This window comes from Cyprinodon tularosa, unplaced genomic scaffold (assembly GCF_016077235.1).
Source record: "Cyprinodon tularosa strain WSP-4 unplaced genomic scaffold, ASM1607723v1 ctg361, whole genome shotgun sequence".
Taxonomy (NCBI): Eukaryota; Metazoa; Chordata; class Actinopteri; order Cyprinodontiformes; family Cyprinodontidae; genus Cyprinodon; species Cyprinodon tularosa.
In genome coordinates, this window is record NW_024039076.1 from 491,822 (window position 1) to 512,535 (window position 20,714).

General features: G+C 43.8%; 1 protein-coding gene across 1 annotated transcript in view; it reads right to left on the reverse strand.

Moving 5' to 3' along the window:
- The window catches only part of LOC119790339 (plasma membrane calcium-transporting ATPase 4-like), a 104,613-nt gene that overhangs the window by 22,749 nt on the left and 61,150 nt on the right, over positions 1-20,714 (reverse strand). Inside the window, exons 7-10 of the mRNA XM_038295858.1 lie at positions 19,536-19,571; positions 9,349-9,522; positions 6,549-7,248; positions 6,226-6,463 (exon numbers count right to left, since the gene is read on the reverse strand). Of these exons, the coding sequence (XP_038151786.1) occupies positions 6,226-6,463; positions 6,549-7,248; positions 9,349-9,522; positions 19,536-19,571 (1,148 nt within the window). The remainder of the gene's footprint in view (positions 1-6,225; positions 6,464-6,548; positions 7,249-9,348; positions 9,523-19,535; positions 19,572-20,714) is intronic.

A 20,714-nucleotide genomic window follows, 5' to 3' on the forward strand; every position in this document is an offset into this window, starting at 1 on the left:
CGCCACCTTCTGCTCTGGAGTGTAATCGCTTCGCCTATGAGAAAAAGGAGCAGCGCATGAACCGCACGAAACACGAGACAACCGAACCGAGACAGTCGAACCGAACGGTTCTGACGGTTTTCATAAATCGTCCCATCCCTAGTGTCTGTGCATCAGCCTTTAAAAATGTTTCAGTTGCCTTTTTCTTTTGTCAATATGACATGCAATTTATTTCAGCATCATTTTTCAAATAAGAAATACAACAAACACTACAAAAACGACAGCGTCATTCACTTAAAGAATTACTACACTCACATTTCACTGGAAAAACAATCTAGAAATAAGTAAAAATGACTTCAATGAAGTGCATTTACCCTTAATTTGAGTAGGTAAATAAGATAGTTTCCCAATGGAATGAGTATTTTTACTCTTAAAATAAGATAATTAGATAAGATGCACTTGAAATAAGACAATGCAATTGCGTTTTCTTATTTTAAGTGTAAATTGTCTCGGTCCATTGGCAAGATGTCTTTTACCTCCTCAATCCGAGAACAAATGCACCTCCATCCATCCATCCATCCATCCATCCATCCATCTTCCTCCGCTTATCCGGGGTCGGGTCGCGGGGGCAGCAGCTTAAGAAGGGAGGCCCAGACTTCTCTCTCCCCAGCCACTTCTTCCAGCTCTTCAGGAGGAACCCCAAGGCGTTCCCAGGCCAGCCGAGAAACATAGTCTCTCCAGCGTGTCCTGGGTCTTCCCCGGGGCCTCCCCCCAGTGGGATGTGCACGGAACACCTCACCAGGGAGGCGTCCAGGAGGCATCCTAAACAGATGCCCAAGCCACCTCAACTGGCTCCTCTCGACGCGGAGGAGCAGGGGCTCTACTCCGAGTCCCTCCCGGATGACCGAGCTTCTCACCCTATCTCTAAGGGAGAGCCCAGCCACCCTACGGAGGAAACCCATTTCGGCCGCTTGTATCCGCGATCTCGTTCTTTCGGTCATGACCCAGAGTTCATGACCATAGATGAGGGTAGGAACGTAGATCGACCGGTAAATCGAGAGCTTCGCTTTTTGGCTCAGCTCTCTCTTCACCACGACGGACCGGTACAGCGCCCGCTTCACGGCAGACGCTGCACCAATCCGCCTGTCGATCTCCCGCTCCCTTCTTCCCTCATTCGTGAACAAGATCCCAAGATACTTAAACTCCTCCACTTGGGGAAGGACACCCCCCCTGACCCGGAGAACGCACTCTACCCTTTTCCGGCTCAAGACCATGGCCTCGGATTTGGAGGCACTGATCCCCATCCCGGCCGCTTCACACTCGGCTGCGAACCGATCCAGCGAGAGCTGCAGATCACGACCTGATGAAGCCAATAGGACCACATCATCTGCAAAAAGCAGAGACGCAATCCTAAGGCCACCAAAACGGATCCCCTCAACACCTTGGCTGCGCCTAGAAATTCTGTCCATGAAGGTAATGAACAGAATCGGTGACAAAGGGCAGCCCTGGCGGAGTCCAACTCTCACCGGAAACGAGCCCGACTTACTGCCGGCAATGCGGACCAGACTCTGACACCGGTCATACAGGGACCTGACAGCCCGTATCAAAGGGCCCGGCACCTCGTACTCCCGGAGAACCCCCCACAGGGCCCCCCGAGGGACACGGTCGAACGCCTTCTCCAAGTCCACAAAACACATGTAGACTGGTTGGGCGAACTCCCATGCACCCTCCAGGACCCTACTGAGGGTATAGAGCTGGTCCAGCGTTCCACGACCAGGACGGAAACCACACTGCTCTTCCTGAATCCGAGGTTCGACTATCCGATGGACCCTCCTCTCCAGCACCCCCGAATAGACCTTGCCGGGGAGGCTTAAGAGTGTGACTCCCCTGTAATTGGAGCACACCCTCCGGTCCCCCTTTTTCAATAGGGGGACCACCACCCCAGTCTGCCAATCTAGGGGGACTGCCCCCGATGTCCATGCAATGTTGAAGAGTCGCGTCAGCCAACACAATCCTACAACATCCAGGACCTTGAGGAACTCCGGGCGGATCTCATCCACCCCCGGGGCCCTGCCACCGAGGAGCTTTTTAACCACCTCGGCGACCTCGCCCACAGAGATTGGAGAGCTCAGTCCAGAGTCCCCAGGCCCAGCTTCCTCAATGGAAGACATGTTGGTGGGATTGAGGAGGTCTTCGAAGTATTCCGCCCACCGACCCACAACGTCCCGAGTCGAGGTCAGCAGCACACCATCCCCACTATAAACAGTGTTGGTGCTGCACCGCTTCCCCCTCCTGAGACGCCGGATGGCGGACCAGAATCGCTTCGGAGCCGTGCAGAAGTCTTTCTCCATGGCCTCTCCAAACTCCTCCCACACCCGAGTTTTTGCCTCAGCAACCATCCGAGCCGCATGCCGCTTCGCCCGCCGGTACCCATCAGCTGATTCCGGAGTCCCACAGGCCAAAAAGGCCCGATAGGCCTCCTTCTTCAACCTGACAGCATCCCTCACCGGAGGTGTCCACCAACGGGTTCGAGGGTTGCCGCCACGACAGGCCACGACAGGCACCTATTTTAAGTAAAAAAGACTGATCTAGATATCAGTTATTTTGCAGTGAAATATTTTCTATTTTCTAACGTTAGACACAATGTCAATGGCTAACTTGGTCTATATCTTCAAGTCAATCCAAGATAGATAGACTAAAGATAGGCTACATACTATACTGTAGGATACATCTGGGTATATATGGATTTTCTTGGTTAGTTCCTCCACTGACCGTGGTGCAAAAAGACTTTTGTCCCGGGCCGTAGCGAAGCCATCCGTAGGCCTGTCTACAATGCTTGCGCCTGCCGTGCAAGGCCTACAGCTGTGATGCACCGAGGTGTACATCCTATGAAATATTCCTAGCTATAGGCCTGGTGATGACGCAACATTAACTTTTCCTCCAGTCGAACAACCAGCAACATATGAGCAGGTAAAATGTTCAGCTTGCAGACACAGCCTTGAGCGATCAGGTTTGTGAAACACAAAAAAGTAGAAAAAGGTTAAACTCTTGTTACTGTTTAACAGACCATAAACCAATCAGTGAAGGTTTTACTGACTGCAGCCTGGTTGGAGGAAAACATTGTTTATAATTTCCATTAAATCCAGACTCTTCATCCTCGCTGTCCTGTCTGTCAGAGTTGCCTTTGCTTTCTGTGTGTTTGGTTTTAGAGGCGCTCTCTGGGTCTAACCGACTCGGTACGGTCCAGTACCGCCCCCATTGGGTTTTAGGACCTAGAACACTGCAGGCAGTTAAAGCTTCCTTAGAAAAAGCCAGAACATGTTTATAAAAGTTGAATCTTTTATCAGAGAACCAGTCGACATGGTAACCAAAGCAGCGTATAAAGATTGTCAGAAATCTTGCTTTATGTTGTTTGTGCTTCCTTTACTATTATAAATCAATACTATTAATGAGAAACAGTATCTTAGATGATGTGTAATTAATTTGATTAATGGATTAAATCCTATTTTAACAAATGTTCCAGTTTCATTAAATCTGTAAGTGAGATCTCTCACTGGAAATTCATTCTTCAGAACAGATCATAGACTGATTATTCTACAGACGCCCATTATTTCTGTGCATGAACATAATTTAAATCAGCTCATTAATCCGCAGCAGTTTCCTCCATCTGACGGTGAAGCAGCAGCAGGGAAACGGCTGCATCCACAGATAACCGACTAGCTGCAGGCTGCTTCTTCTCATCCGGAGGTTCGTCTCCAGCCATGCGGCAGAGACGCCGCTACGCCCGACCACACCCACCCTGCTGACTCTTTATTTCAAAGACACCACAGCTTGCGTGTTCCTCCTCGGCTTTCTGTTTTGGATCTAGGCCGAAAAGATCACATATCAGCAGAGATCGTTATTAATGGATCTGAAGCTGCCGCTGTTGCCTTTTATGGTGACAAACTGCTGAGAAAAAATTGATTTGGGTCAATTTCACACCAAATGCAGTTTAGTTTGGGTTAATAATATTTCTGCACACAAAAAATTGAGATCTGGGTAAGTCATTTTTTCTTATGATAAGGGCATTTTTTCTTGAATAAAGCAGCTGAGTGTGTAAGGAACAAGATAATTTACATTTAAATTAAGAAAAAGCATTTTCTGTCTCTTATTTCAACTGCATTTTATCTAATTATCTTAATTTAAGATTAAAAATACTCATCCATTTTATTATCTTACTCAAATTAAGGGTAAATAAACTTATTTCAAGGTTATGTTTCTCATTTTCAGAACATTTTTGCAGTGTGAAACCTTCAGTTTCTCTGACAGACCAGTGTTTGTTGTTGAACTGACAATAAGGGTGAAAGCTGCAGCAGCTCTGAGGCTCTCTGAGCTTTAGCATCAGCTTCAGAGGCAACATGCAGAAAAGAGAGCACAGCTTTCATACCAACAGCCAAGTTTAAAGAGGAAATCTTTAAACTTGCTTGGTAAAAAGAGGTCAGATGAATAAAACTGGAAGATTTGTCACCGCACACCTTTTCTTCATACACCCCTATTGGTGTAAAATCAAAGCAGCAGGAAGAACTGCTTGGAACGTGCAGCGCCTGCCTACAAATCAATATGTAAAATAGTATAAATAGCTGCAAGGTCCCTGCCTTTAAATAAAGAAAAAAAAAAGAAAAAAACACTAATTACAGCCAATCAAACATTTTCTGAATGACATAAGCGAATGACTGAAGAAACAAGCTAAAAATAAAAAGTTTGTTGGATCAGTTTAGTTTTTTAAAGTTTGTATGAAGTCCTTAAGCTCAGTTTTAGTCCGTGAGGCAGACACCCTGTCTACTTTTAAGGCTAGGCTTAAAACTTTCTTTTTTGATAAAGCTTATAGTTAGAGTGGCTCAGGTTATCCTGAGCTATCTCTATAGTTATGCTGCTATAGGCTTAGACTGCTGGAGGACATAGGGACCCCTTTTTCATCATTCTGCTTCTTTCTATCTCTATTCTCCCACTCTGCAGAATCTGTTAGTTCAATCTCCAACGTTCTGCTCTCTCTGCTTTTTCTCATAGTAGCTTCATCTGGTCTGTTCCTGTTTGGGTGTGACTCCATCCTGGAGAGAAATATCAGCTGTGCTGCTGCCATCAACACCTTTGTTTATAGATGTTGGAGATCGGCCTGTTTTCCAGTGTAGTCCTGTTTCTCTGACTGTGACTAACTGGATGTGCTCTCTTTATCCTCTGACATGGGAGCTGGCTCGGAGCTCGTCTGCCTGGCTGTGTGTCTCCTGGTTCCTGGTTCTGTTGGAGGTTTTTTTTTTCCTGTTAAATATGAGTTTTCCTCTCCACTGTCTCTACAAGTATGCTTATTGTGAGGGATTGCCTTCGAGTCAATGATTCGATGCAATTAACTGGTTTTCCTTAGATAGGAAACTTTGAATCAATGTGACTGGATGGTCTGGTGGAATTATCTGTGTAAAGTGCCTGGAGATGACGTGTGTTCTGATCATTTTAAGGCCTGAAACATTATTAATAAGAAGTCAATATGACCCACATGTTTATATTAGGAACTATGTTACCACATGAACAGGAGAAGTTAGAAACCATGTTTAAAATGTTCCAGTAAGTTCTGGACTTGTTACAAATACTCTGGGACGTCAGGCATACACTGGCTAAATCGGTAAGGTGTGACAGAGCTCTTATTTTGGGAGCTTTTAAGCTTCTTGTTGTGGATTGAAAAAGTTTGTGAGGCTGCAGCAAACTTCCACTCGTTGTTCAATCTACAAAGATGTGCAGATGATCTTTATAAATGAGACCTGATAACTTCCCCACATCGGGAAAACGCAGCGCAGCAGTTAAACTCTGATCAATGTACCTCGGTCTGCTGCTGGCTTCTCTAACTTCTGTGTAATAAAACTGAATAAAAAACTGTTTTAACATCTGTCACAGATGGAACAGAGGGAGCAGCCGCTAAGGCTAACACCTCAAATAAATAATGGGGAAAAGAATCTTCTTTCCAGAAAAGGATGAACCAAGCAGGCTGATTCATTCACACCTTCTCACCATGAGATGTTAAACAGCCGTTAGTCTATCTGGGTTCAGCATATTTTGTTTCTGTTCAAGCAGAACAGCTTTTAAACCGATTTAAAATCATGTTAAATATTGTAAAATCATTTCCTATGATCTGTTACTGTTTTTGTTTATTCATAAAGGTCTAATTTGGGGCCCGGCTGTCTGAGGTTCTGCTGTAAATGAAGGTGTGGTATGTAGTACCTCCGGTCTGACAGGGTCCTCGATGCCCACCACAGTGATGCAGGTCAGGTCGTTCAGGATTTCGTTCTCGTTGTCCCAGTTCGGTTCTCCGGCTTCAGCGGGGAAATCCCTGTAAGCCACGCAGATGGTCCTCAGCCCGTCGCACGCCATGGGCTCGATCACCTTCCTCACCATCTCGTCGCGGTCCTTTACCTTGAAGACGCGGGGCTGACCTTGGGCATCCAGGATCCGGGAGCACCTTTCGGAAGAGGCAGAGGGGAAATATATAAAGGCTTCGACCGACGGCTCAGAACCTCCATCAGAACCTCTGAGCTCCTCCTTACTTCCTCAGGATGATTTCAGAGGCTCCTTTGCTGTACATGCGGAAGCCTCCGTCAGGATTCTGCAGCACCGTGCTCATGGACTTGCGGGACGAGTTGAATGTATAAACCTTGTACATTTTCTCCTCTGGGATCTCGTCTCTGATTGGCTGGTACTCCCGCTTCAGGCCCAGAACCAGGCCCAGCAAGGCGCACTCCGTCTTGTTGCCAACATGGCGCGGCAGCCCTCCTTCCTTCTCCGGAGGCAGAATCTTGGTGGTGTACGCAGAGTTGACGGAGATGCTGTTGACCAGGATATCCAGCGTTCCCGGGTTAATGACGTCCGGTTCCGGGACGGTTTTGTGATGCGTGTCTCCGATGTACGCCTGCACCACCGTCATGCGGTTCATGGTCAGCGTCCCAGTCTTGTCCGAGCAGATAGCGGTGGCGTTGCCCATGGTCTCGCAGGCGTCGAGGTGGCGCACCAGGTTGTTGTCCTTCATCATTTTCTTGACAGAGTAAGCCAGGGAGATGGTGACGGCGAGCGGCAACCCTTCGGGGACGGCCACCACCAGCACCGTCACGCCGATGATGAAGAACTTGACGAAATACTGGATGTAAATGGGCGTGCACTCCGGTAACCAGCTGAGGCCTTGGATCCCAAAGGTGTAGATCACAAAGTAGAGGATGAGGATGATGACGGTGAGAGCCGACATGAACAGACCTGGGAGGAGAAAAACAACAGAACCTTTAGAGCAGAACCAGCCCGATTTCAACCCAAACATCTGAGCTCTTCCTCCTTCAGTTGGTCTGTGCAGGATTATCTGTGTGATCCCATTCCAGAACCTTTATATCAAGTGTTGACCTCAAAAAAGCCCGTCAGAACCAGTCAGTGTTGGTTGGAAATGTTCTGCTCCAGAACTAATTAAAAAATGCCCTACTGGAGATCCCATTAGCTGCACATCTCTCACTATAACCCAAGTCACCTTCTGATTGGTCGATTAGCATCTAGTCAGGACTCCATGCCTGGAAGCGCCCGTTCCGACAACCAAACAGAAGAACTTTACTTTGTAGGTTTTTGCTAAATATGTCAGCTTTTGTGGGAAATGGCTCCAGGATTTTTGCTCTAGACCGTCAATGCCTTTAGAGTCCTCATTACTTTGGATTTGGAGCCTGAAGCCGATGCTCCTAACTAAAGTAAGACAGCTTCAGACATCTAACAGCAGTACCAGGTGATACCGGTTCCGCCTTCTGGTGGGAATGTCAGCTGAACGGATGCAGCTGCAGCCGGCTCATCCCGGCAGCTGAGATAGATGTGATGGAGCAGAAAGGTCATTTGACAAGAACCCGCGGGAACCCTGTTACAGATTGACCAGTCTGAACCAGCGCCATCTCTTGGTGCAGATTCCAACGTGTGGTTTTTAGACGTACAGTGTGAGCAAGTAAATTGCATCAGAGCGTCGGGTCGCACAGTGTGAGAACATCCATCGTGAGTTGGGAACTTTTAAACCTGCGGTTTCGTCGTACAGTGTGTAGCTGCAACGATTGAAAATATTGCACAGTGTACGCCCGGCATTAAAGTGAGTGTCATTAAACGTGCTTCCTGAAACCGCCGTCAGGGGTTGGGAGGTCGGTGGATCAAAGAACCTAATATATGAAAGTCAAAATAGTTAACTTTTGCTGTGTTTGGGTCAGTTTTGACCTCTTACCAGTAACTTACTTTACCTCATGAACAGTGTTAACCACCAGTTCTCTTCTTACCTCCATAAACCAATAAAAAAAACAGAATAAGAACGATTGACTAAATTAGATTTGATCTTTAGCCCCTTCCTCTGAACCTCCTGGGAAAAACAGAAAACTTTGGACAATCTTTTTAAACTTTAAAGAAAACAGTATCAAAGTTTCATTTCTGGTTCATAAACTTTCTCCCCAGCTGCAGTTTTTAAGAGTCGAATCTGGTTCCCCTCTGATTTCATTAAGTCATTAGTAAACAGACCTCGGTTTGATCATTATCTTGTATTTATTCAATCTTGATCCAGTTAGCTTCATATTGGGTCTTCCTATAACTCCTAATTTAATTTGTCTGGATGCTAAATAAAGCTAAATGATCCAAAAGCTATTTTCTTGTGTAAAGCAGTGACACCTCAACCAGAAGGAAATGATTAATCTTTCCCTGATTTACTGCTAGTTTAGGTTTACTGCTCCTCCTCAGAGAGCATTCTGCAGCAGACAGATGTTATTTAAAACCTTATCCTTCATCCTTTTCTTGGTTTCCATCAGCAGCAGTCAGGAGTGATGGAGAATCACAGAGCTAAACTATTTCAGTCTTTTACATAAATGTGGGGAGAACTTAAAAAACAAAAGGATTTTTAGCGTGTGCATTTGATCCTGAAAGGAACCGTAATGGGAAATATGATCAGCAGACCATCGGCCTAATTGTTTCCGTTATGTAACGAGGAGCATTACATGACCCCCCCGCCACCACAGTGACCTGGAAAGCCCACGGTGCATTAAGGTCAATTGAAATGAGACGGAAAACACCTTCAATTCCAGGATGAATCGCGTTCCCAATAATAAATCCATCTAATAAAACTAAGTGCATTTTGGCCCCCAGGCTCTGCGTCCAATCAGCTCCTGCCGCTCGGCGTCCTTTTAAAGGCTCAGGCCCACATTTCTGGAAAAGCCTAACTTGTTTATTCAGCAGCTCCTTGTTCAGGTTTACTGTTAGCCAATCAGATCGATGCTTTCTTTGGATCCTAGGAACCTCTGAGCTGCCCTACGATCTGCAGCCAAACGTGCGTTTGTGAAGGTGTGCGCTCCTCACCTGCCTTCCCGATCTGGACAGCCAGTCTGGTCAGTTTTCCTTGCAGCACGGACTTCTCCTTCTTGGTCACATTGACCTTCTTCACCTGTTTGACCTCCTCCTTCTCCTCCGACTCGGTGGCCTCCTCGCTCTTCAGCGGCTGGATCTCCAGCGCGATGCCGTCCTGAGTTTTGGCTGGTCGGGGGGCGGAGGAAAGGGTTTGGGGGGGAGGAGAAATGGTGTTTGTGTTTGGGGGAGAGGGGGGGGGGGGGGGGGGGGGGTAAGAGGAAAATGATAAGGGGGAGGATGAAGAGAGGGTTTTGGATGAATGTGATGAAGACGGAAAACAACAAAAACAAAAGTTTAGTTTCATGGATGAAAACAGAAAATGCAGATGAAATAAATTGATGCGTATAAATAAATCAACCAAAGGAGGGGGGAGGGGGGGTTGAAGGAGTGGTTTGGGAAGAGAGGCAGAGAAAATATTACATTCAAAGCTTGGAAACACAGGCGGGAGTTTTCTGACTGATCGATACATTCTGACCGCCACTGGCCGGAGTGATGCAGCCGGCAAAAACCAGCCGCTTCCTTCAGCTGATGAAAACAAACTGCCGGCCGGTTCGGCTCCTTGTTTTTCATAAACAAACGTGATATTTGCATGCTGCCTCGTCCGGCTGGGGAGCTGCCGTCTCTCTGGTGACGGAGCCAAACTCGCCCGTCTTTAGCGCTCAGTCTGACCTGCTCTGTGTCACGGTGGGTGAAGGTTTTAATCTCCCCCCAGATCTCAGCTATAGAGCTCTGGGTTTATTCACACCCCAAACCATTTTACTTTGGGTTATTTTAATCACAAAATATTAGTGAGATTTTCTGCGCCAGAACGAAATAGAACATTTTTAGAGAACTGTGGGATGGATTCAATCCTTTTTATTCTGAGCAGCCCAAATAAAATGACATAATCAGGAAGTGCTGTCTAAATGTCTGACACCTTTGCTGCTTTGGCTTTAGAGGCTCCTCAAAGAACACTGAAGAACAACTAGCCTAGCTAGCGCTTTAAAGGTGGAGCTTCATTTCAGAGGCAGAAGTAACAGAATCCCTGTAAACGGTCTAGAACCATCTCGAAAACTATGGAGGTGAAGAAAATTACATATTTTTTTGTCATCCTGCTCAATCGGGACACAAAGGGCATCATTGAAGCATTGCTCTGCTGCAGAGATAATCTTTAACAAAAAAACCGTAGCAAACCTAGATTAGGTTAGAAGAGCTTGAATAAAGCCCATAGAAGGCCTGTTTGCTGGGTCCCTGCATGGATGCTGGCAAACTGCAAACATAAAAGGAGGAGTTTTGGTCAAAACTGATTCTATGTGCAGCAGCAACACCTGAAACCATGTTAAGCACGGAGGCGGCCGCATCATGCTGAGGTAATGCTTTTCTTCAGTGGTTCAGAGTCGCGTAAAGATAGAAGCCCCTAAACGTAGATGGGAGAATCATAAATTAACAGACCTTTAGGCGCCACTAGAGCTAAAGGATGTTCTGCAGAGTGCTGGCTCGGGGCCTTGATACAGATGCACACCGCACTTTTCAGATTTGTATGAATGGAAACCCTCTAAGAGCCGTTGATCCCTCTCCTTTCCTTGCTGAACTACTTTGTTTCTGTCACAGAAAATTTGGTTTGGTTGTAATGTGATAAATAGAGAGGAGTGAATACTTTAACATGGCTGCTGTGTTACACCGCAACGTTAAAAGATGCCAGTAGGGGGAGTGTTTGTTCATTAAACCTGCAGAGAAGCTCTGATAGGAGATGTGAGAGCTTAGAGATGCTGCAGCTTCCTTTAGGTACAAGAAGCTGAAGTGAGACCAGGCTGAAGTGCAGCCCCATCATACTCTACTCCTCATACAGGCTACTGGACCCCAGGCTGAACAAACAGACCCGACTGTAGCCTTTAGAAAACACTGAATGATCTTCCCAGAAAAACAATCCACCATAGTTTTGTTTCCAAGTTTGAAGCGTTTCTCTTCCCATCCGGGAAGGTTTTTCCAATTCAAAAAGTCAGAAATAGCGTTGAGTTCCAGGTTTTATACAGTAAAGCTTTATTTTTGTTTAGAAAACAAGCAAATAGAACCAGACGAATGGGTCTAAGTTAAGTTTAAATCTAAAGTCGGTTTGCAGCTGATGTTGCCCCGCCTTGCTATGATTAGCTGATGGCAGCAGGGGGGGGGTCACGATTGGTTATCATCTCATCTGAAACTGGGTCGATTACATCAACAGATCCCTGAATACTGGACCCACTGCATCAGTGTTTTATTGATCACTGTGTTTCGAAAAAGACAAAAAACAAGAGCTTTCCATTTTTAATATTTTTAAGCCAAACGGTTGCAGGACGTCTCTGAACAAACCTCTGATTCTCTGGTACCAACCTCCGTTTCAGGACTGATGCTGAAATCTTCAGTGACGTTAAATCATTTGGAAAATAAAACCTGTGGTTACATTATTTCCTCCTGGGGTTAAAATCCGGATTTTTCCTGCTTCAGACACTTTATTCTAGACCTGATTCTGCTTAATCTGATCTCCTGTTGATTTAACAGATTTCAGCAAACATCAGGACACTGAAACTAACTTGAAGGAGATAAACGCTGATTTTTTTTCTGCTAAAAACCTTCAGCTGCTATGAAGGTGCTGATTTTTGGACATTGATGAAGAACCTAAATTGCAGCAAAACCTTCTGATGGACTGATAATTATCCCCCACACACAAAAGCATCATTTTACAACACAGGACATTCAACATTCCAGATGTGGGAATGAGTCGCAGGTCAAACCAGGAAGCTGTGGAGCTTTAAGCACATGGTCCACTCTGACAACAAGCCACAACACGGAACTAACTGGCACAGCTTCACACGAACGGGACTGAGACCCACGGACCAATGACAGAACCAGAAACAGGCGCAGCACGGAACCATGGGAGAACGCACGGCGGCCAGAAGAGGAGGCGTGTCTGACAAAAGTAAAAGCAACTCCACAAACCAAAGATGAACTCAAAGGATCACCCCGAACAAAATGGAAGAACCACAGTGATGCAGAACAGAGACAGAGGAAGAGGAGGCTGCAGCAAGACAGGAGGAAGAGAGAAGAGTGAGGAAGACACGGCAACCCTGGAAGGGGTCGCGGGGGGGGGGGGGGGGGGGTGAGAGCAGGAAACAGCTGGAAAACAAACAAACTGAAGGCACACAAACAGGACAGGTGCTACAGTGGTCCACCAACACTGGAAGGGTGCAACTCCCACACAGGCGGGTCCAGATTGGCCCCAGAACCCCAGCTTAATGTGACTGCTTTCTGTTTCACCTAGTGAAGGAGACCCGCTACTATCAGCGTGGTTCCTGGTTTTATTCACCCCGCTGGAGGGACCGGCCCTCCAGCGGGGTGAATAAAAAATGAAGAAAACCAGGATTCTAAAGAGGGAAACCTGACAATGCTGTGAGCTCTATCACCAGACGGCTCAGAGCTGCGGATCATTGAAAGCGTGATGATCCGTGAGTTCCTGGGACATGTCTGCAGCAGATGCTCTGACCGCAGGAGGCCGGGAGGAGGGCGGCTCCGGGTGCGTGCGTCACAGAGCGGGATCTCAGGCAGCTTGCAGAGGAAGCTGGACATGTGTTGGATCGCATGGAAAATGGAGGACAGTTGGCTCATTCTGGACGAGAACCCAATGACATCATTAAACCACCCACCGTCGTCGATGGAAACAGGAATCTCATGGTTCAGTACTCGCTATCCGAGCTGCTTCTGCAGGGTGCGTTTATCTGTTTAATCTATCATCAAACCGGGATCTGTTTGTTGCTTCGTTGATTCAAACTTAAACACTCTTCTGGTATCGGTTCAAAATCCATTTCTGAGTTACTGGTCCTGAAGGAAGCATGTTGACCCATCAGCTGGTCAGACCTACTTACTCTGTGATCCCAGGCAGCTTCTCACCTCTAGAACAAACCGCCTGAATCTTTTGGTTCCTTTAAAGGAAAAGTCCACTCATATTCAGAATTATAAACTTCTAAAAATGCTTTAAATCTGAAATTATTACACACTTTCCAATAAATGATCAGTGTTTTTAATTCAGAGTAATTTCCATTTGAATGTTCTTTACTGGAGGCATCCATGTTTGTCAAAGAACACTACTGCCACCTACTGGTTTGTGACGTCACGGTGCGGTATCGGCTGTTGATCAAGTCCCAGTGCTGTATCTGGTGTTTGTCACAACGCGCTATTATCCAAGTCATCTTGAAAACATTCTTCTTCCAAATGTTGGCTATGTTGGCTTATACTTTTGCGGGATCTTGCAAAAGTATTGCGAGATCTCGCAAAAAAATAAACTTTTGCGAGATCTCGCAAAACTATTGCGGGATCTCGCAAAAGTTCTTTTTTTCCCCTCCTTGTCCCTTTAGGGGCTCCGTACGGTGCGGTATCGGCTGTTGATCAAGTCCCAGTGCTGTATCTGGTGTTTGTCACAACGCGCTATTATCCAAGTCATCTTGAAAACATTCTTCTTCCAAATGTTGGCTACATATTACGTGTTTTTTCTCTGGCCAGAAGTTCGATGGCAAATCCTCCCTCTTCAAGTTGGCGATCCAACGACCAACCCGTCTATGGAGGATCAGGAATCAGAAAGGTGGAATAACTCTTTTTTTTTTTCACTTTTACCCGATGTATTCCAGCATCCAGCTGCCATGCACGTGGGCATTGTCAGTTTCACTATAGCTCTGGTGAATTTCAATGGTGAAGTCCTCTGGAAATCTTCAATAATTGTTGTTGATTGCAGATGTGTCTAGTAGTTCCCATTGATTTAGCTTGTAAAGCGGGGAGAATGGCGCTAGGCTTACCGCACCGTGACGTCACTGCTGGAAGATGGCAGGAGGGAGGGGTTACTGTATTTGGGTAAAAATGGCCGCTCCCAGACTCAGTGATCACAACGAAAATGTTTATTTTTATATAATATATATCGGGTTCAGGTCCAAGAATCTGTCTCTTTAACTTTGTTGGATCACTTATGAAAAACTGTGACAAATAGATTAAAGATTTGAACACGCTTGTATGCAGTTGTTTCTTTTTTATATATTGAGTTCTCCTTTATGAAAAGCTAAAAGGTCTTCATTAGCTTAATTTCTTTCCTCTGGATCTCCTCCTGTATAAATGCTCTCCGTCTTTGGCTGCCTTCATTTAACTTAAACAGAACCACTGGCTGGTAGCTCAGAGTGCACCAACCAATGGCTTCTATTCTTTCCCATTTTAAACAGGAACCTTTGCGTTAAACCTGAAGTTGTGATTCAAAGAACTTCATCTTTCAGACGGGATGAGTTAGAACCAGCTGCTTATGCAGCTATAATTCTCCATGTTTATATCCATTTTCATCTTCCACATTAAACCAGTAAAAATGGAGATGAATGCATGATGAGTTCATCTTTGCCTGAAAATCCCTGCAGCAGCTGGAAACCGTTTACATCCAACCAAATGTTCGACTTTAAAAATTATTACACATGAGCACAGTGTGGTTGGAAAATTTCTAATTTCTCTTATTTCTTATAATAATTTATGCTATTTAATCACTGTTAAAGTTTTGTTGTGAGGGTGTTTTTAGACAAGACATACCCTTTTCCCATATCAAGCCAGATTCTTTCTCAAGGTTCATAACATAACATGTTTGACCAAAGTGTCTGTAATTTGTTTTGACTCTGAAAACTTTCCATTATTGTAACTAAGGGAGATGGAACGCTGCCCAGGCAGAACAGGGTTGATTACCGTGCAATAAGAGCTGTATGATGAACTTTTCTCTCTTTGCAAAAATGATTAATAAAGTGTCGACTGAATAAAATCCATTGATCATTTATTTAACTGGAGTAAATAGCTGAATACTTGTTTCCCAATACAACAGGTTGGGCTAAAAGCACTCATAATTATGAGCTGAACGGATTAGAAAATAGTTTTGGTCTGCTCTGCTTTTAAAGCTGCTTTCAGCATGCTGAGGTGAGTGCAGCCAGAGCATCAGCATATAGCAGCAGAGGGGCGTATGTCCATCTAAGCTATGAAGCTCGTACCACAGACCATTTCCAAAATGTCTGCTAGGCTGTCTTTGCCGCAGACCGCATGATGCATCCAGTAGAATCAGAACTACACCATAGAGATGCTGCATTACTTGCAGTAACGTGAGTTTCTTTGACACAGAAACAGACAGAAGATTCTAGGGATGCACGATATTGGGATTTTGGCCGATATCCGATATGCCGATATTTTAAAACTCATGTAGCCGATAACCGATATCGATACCGATGTTAAAGCTGGACAAAAATAAGTAGTCATTGAAAATAGCAGTTTTGTTATCCATTTCTGACACATTGAAAAATAATATACTCAAATATATTTTCATATGCTGATATTAAATTGATTTTTAAAAACGCGGTATCGATCTATTTTACTTTCAAAATCTCGTGAAATTTCATCGTTCTGTTACAAACTCTCGTGATATTTTGCTAATTCTTGTGAGATTTTGTTCGTAAAATAGATCCATACCGCGTCAATATATCAACATATGAAAATATGGCAAAATTTCGTGAATTTTCGGGGGATTTCGTAGCATAACGATGACATATAGCAATATTTCATTAGTAAAAGAGATTGATATGGTGTTTTTAAATGGCAATATATCAGCATATGAAGATATTGGGATATTTTAATGTATTAATATTTTTTCCCTCATCTTTAGAAGTTTTTTAGTCTGTAAAAAAGAAGTTTTTGAGGAAGAAGAAGTAGTATTTTTATTTTATTTTTTAGAAACTCAGAAGCTGATCAAATATCGGGTTACATATCGGTTTTAAGGCCGATACCGATAAGGGGCCGATTATATCGTGCATCCCTAGAAGATTCACGTAAGCTCAGAATGATAATCAGTGTATTGATGCATTACATGCTAAATAAAAATCTGTTAGAGCAGAAATTAAATTAACTTTTCTGAATGCACCGTTTTGTCCACCTCACGTATCCCTGCAGATTGTTTCAGGTTATCTGAGGCGCAGTTAGAAATGCAAAAAGACCTCCAAAAGTGACAGTTTTCCTTGTCTGAATTGCTCTATCAGTAGACAGGAGCTCTGGTTTGAGGGGATCTGGATGAGAGGTTAAAACTGAGGTTTTAAGCATTTAGTCAGCCTGAATGAGATACTTCGGCTCTGGACATCAAAACTGCTCTAACATGACGGATGCTGTGGTTTGGTTAACAAACTTTCATCTTCTTCCTCAGTTTAGTTATAAATTTTTTCTGCGAGTCGCTCAGCAGAGAAAGTTTTCTTCTTATCTGTTTTCTGATCATCCAAAACTTCTGTTTCATATCACAAAAGGTATATAAGGTCAATTATACAATTTACCTTAAGCCTCTGAAGTGCAGCTTTCTTTAAAAAACAAAAAACTAACATAGACAGGCTGCTGGTGTAATCAATCGTCAACTTCTACTTGTTCTATATCGCTGTCAGCTGTTCCAACTCAGTGCTTTGTGTTTGGCAGGTTATTTATGATTTTACAGCCTTTAAACTCCTCTCTGCGCTGCCATTTTGCCAGGTTTCTTTCAAAACTGTCATTATATGATACAGTATACTTTAAATATGGATCATTTAACAAAGTTGCACGTTAGATTAAACTGTATTTATCATAAAGCTACAGCTGCAGCCTGCAATGAGTGTTTTCCCTAATGAAACACCTCGCTCACTCAGTCACTAAATTGGGGGTCTAGTCTGGTAAGTCAAAGTGATTTATCTATTTGCCTTGTTTTTACAGATTTATCCGTCACTCTCGTATACAAACTCAGCAGCCAGACAGCTGAGGAACTTGTAGATCATGTCTACCGCTGGATTATGACATAAACAGCTGCAAAGTGTTGCTTTTGAGCTGCTGCTTAGATGAGGTTCAGTGTTTCTAACTACATCAGATAATTTAACATCATTATAGTTATGAGCAGATTACAGACGTGGCGATATCTTTCATTCAGCCAAATAAATCCAGATGATACCAAGATATTAACTTTAAAGGTCAGAGCCACACCTTTTCAATCAAAACGGTTAATTTGTCAATTATTCACAAAGACTTTAGTGTTGCAGAATAACAGTTTTAGTTTATCTAAGAGAAAGTATTGAAATAATTGTTTTAACATTTTTAAAAGGTTCAAAATACATTCAATATTTCCTTCCGGCTAGCATGCATTGGGATCCGGAGATATGGTTAACGTAAGGCCGTCCTACGTGCTCGTCCCGTTAGCCATCTTTTTCTGTGCATGCACACTTTCAGGCATACACACTGCAAAAACTATCTAGAAATAAGTAAAAATGTCTTAAATTAAGTGTATTTACCATTGATTTGAATAGGTAAATTTAATCACTTGTCAATGGGATGAGTATTTTTACCCTTAAAATAAGATATTTAGATAATATGCACTTAAAATAAGACTATGAAGTTCTGTTTTCTTATTTTAAATCTAAATTTTCTTGTTCCGTTGGCAAAATGTCTCTTTAATCACCTCAATTTAAGAACAAATGCACTTATTCTAAGAAAAAAATGACTTATCTAGATTTTAATTAGAGAGCGACGGTTTCAGTCATTGAAGCTCACCTTTCTCACCAAGGTTCTTTGCAAAAGGTCGAGGTGCCTACGAAGTGTATGAGAGGAAAAGGTAGATATATCCCAGAATTCTTTGCACAGACAGCTCTCCTCACAAAGCATTATGGGATTTGCTGTCACATTGGGAAAAAATCTAAATCTGTATAAGTTGTTTTTTCTCAAAATAAGTGCATTTGTTCTTGTTTTGAGGAGGTAAAAGACATTTTGCCAATCGAACGAGACAATTTACACTTAAAATGAGAAAAAACAATTGCATTGTCTTATTTCAAGTGCATATTATATAATTATCTTGTTTTAAGAGTAAAAATACTCATTCCACTGGCAAACTGTCTCATTTACCTACTCATATTAAGGGTAAATACACTTAATTTAAGAAAATTTTACTTATTTCTAGGTCGTTTTTCCAGTGCACAGCGGCCGGCTGTCGCCATAGGCTGTTGCTACCCGACAGTAGCGACTAATAACAAAGATGGCGCAGGCACCGCTCGGTGGAAGCAGAGTCAGTGACAAACAGGAAGCAAAAAGTAGTAATCTGTCCAAATAGTCAGTTAACTGAGTTTGCTATAAAGTCCACTATATAGTCCCCGCTCTATATAGTGATTGAGGGACGTTCGGACACAGTAAGCCTGTATGAGCTATAAGAACAGCAACGTTTAAACAAAGCGTGCACGAGGAGATATGGGCTCCTGCACGCTCTTGCGCGCGTTTAATAGGAGTTCCCTCTCAGGAGCGGGTATTTGATTGCGAATGCCTTTTTTTTTTTTTTAAGTGGAGGGGGCGGGGCTTTTCAGAAATTGGCAAAATTCCTCCACAATACCTTTAAGGTTGGAATGAAAAGAGTGAGAACATGAGTGCGCCACCTACTGGCTGGGAGGAGTTAAACTGGCAGTCATGTCCTTTAAGCAGAGCTGCACACATCCCAGCAGGAAGTCAAGATTATAACAGCGAAATGATGAGAATTTTCTGAAGTGTAAGCAGGAAGCAAAGGAGTGAAGGTGTGAGGTGTATGTAAAGGAGGTATTTTCGTATTTTTTTGTGCCGATAAGATGTTTCCGCTCCAGGTTTTATGTGTAGCTGATGGCGGTTACTGGTGTCTGACGGAGCAACATTGACCTCCTTTGTTTTTGATTTAAAATGCATTGATCCAAACACCAACCATGGTGGTTTTCATTGACTAAACCAAAGAAGAAGAACAGCTTCCAGCGTAGGTTCCCTTCACTGGCTGTGCAGGGTGAGCAGGTCAGGAGATTCACATTAGCTGCACTGAATTTGGTACCGGATTAAAGCCAGTTTTCACTCATAATTTATCACCTGAGGTAATCACTCTGTAGTGGTTACCATGGAAACAGTGGTGGATGACCGGCTGTCAAAGACCTGGAAGTTGAGAGTTGCACCCTTGGTCAGGTAAAGCCAAGCGAGAGAACGCCCCCCTTGAGACAGCAGCGAGAGAGACAGAGATAGATGGTCAGGAGACGCCCCTCCTGCTGCTGGGCGGGAGGAAGGGGGGGTGGGGGTGGGAGGGTTGATGGGACAGGGAGAGACAGATGGATGAATGGAGGGGTTACCTTTGTTGCGATTTTCGGGGGGTCCTTGTTTTTTACCTGTTCGGACAGAGAGAGAGGGCGGAATGCTGATAAGATGGCTCAAAGGAAAAGATCCAAACAAACTGAGGGAGAACACAAAATTCAAACTGATCAAACCTACAGGTGTGTGTGTGTCGTGTGTGTGTGCTGTGGGCGGGAATGGACGGGTCGGAGGAGAGAGCCCCCCCCAAAGTTCCCCGCTGCTGAGAACCGGCTGCACTCAGTTCATGTTTTCCAGCATGGCGACCTTCCTGCTGATGGATTGCAGATCTAGGATCCAGTTTCTGGGTCACAGTTTAACAACAGAACCATTCAGAAGGACTGGGAAATAAAAGGGTCTTTGATCAGAATCTCTAACTGCTGTGAAAACCAGAAAATGGGTCAGATGTGGGTCAGGATGGGTTCTGTGGACCGTCTACATGTGGATCACATGAGGGGGCTAAAGTGAACCCACCCCGGTAATGAAGCTCCAGTTTACATCTTCTCCTTAACCAAAGTAGTATTTTCACACATATATACTAATCTCTAAACCTTAAAATGAATAAATATGCTTTCAGTCTACTTGTAAATATATTCATCAGTGAAGTACTATGTATATATACTTAACTAAGTATTTATACCACATATTTATGAGTATAGTTACCAAAACTAGGTTTATTTCAAGTTCCTATTTTCAATTATACTAAAGTTTAGTTGATATATATCCCAGCATATAGTCCAAGTTTACCAAGTTGATTGATGGAAGTTACCTTAAAATAATTCATATATAAAATGTAACATTCAGCTTAAAAGGACCCAAATCCAGCTTAAGAAGTTGGGCTAAATTTTCCTATTAACCCTAAAATTTGGTTTAATTTGGTATAATTACTTCAAACTTGTATTTTCTGTGGCATATCTTTCAGCTTTTGAGGTCGCATTGCATTCTGGGTTGATAAAGCAGTTAGGTTTTGTTAGACTAGAAGCTACAGAGTAAACACAGGAAGGCTAACGTTAGCTAAGTTGTTCGTGTCGCATGGTGTAAATTTAGACCATGCCACATATCTGCTGACACACTTTTGTGAGCCGTTATTCATCAGATATCTGTTGAAATAAACAAATGTGATTGATTTGTGATCTACTGTTTCATATTCCAAAAAAGTTAAAAAACAAAGTTTGAAGGCA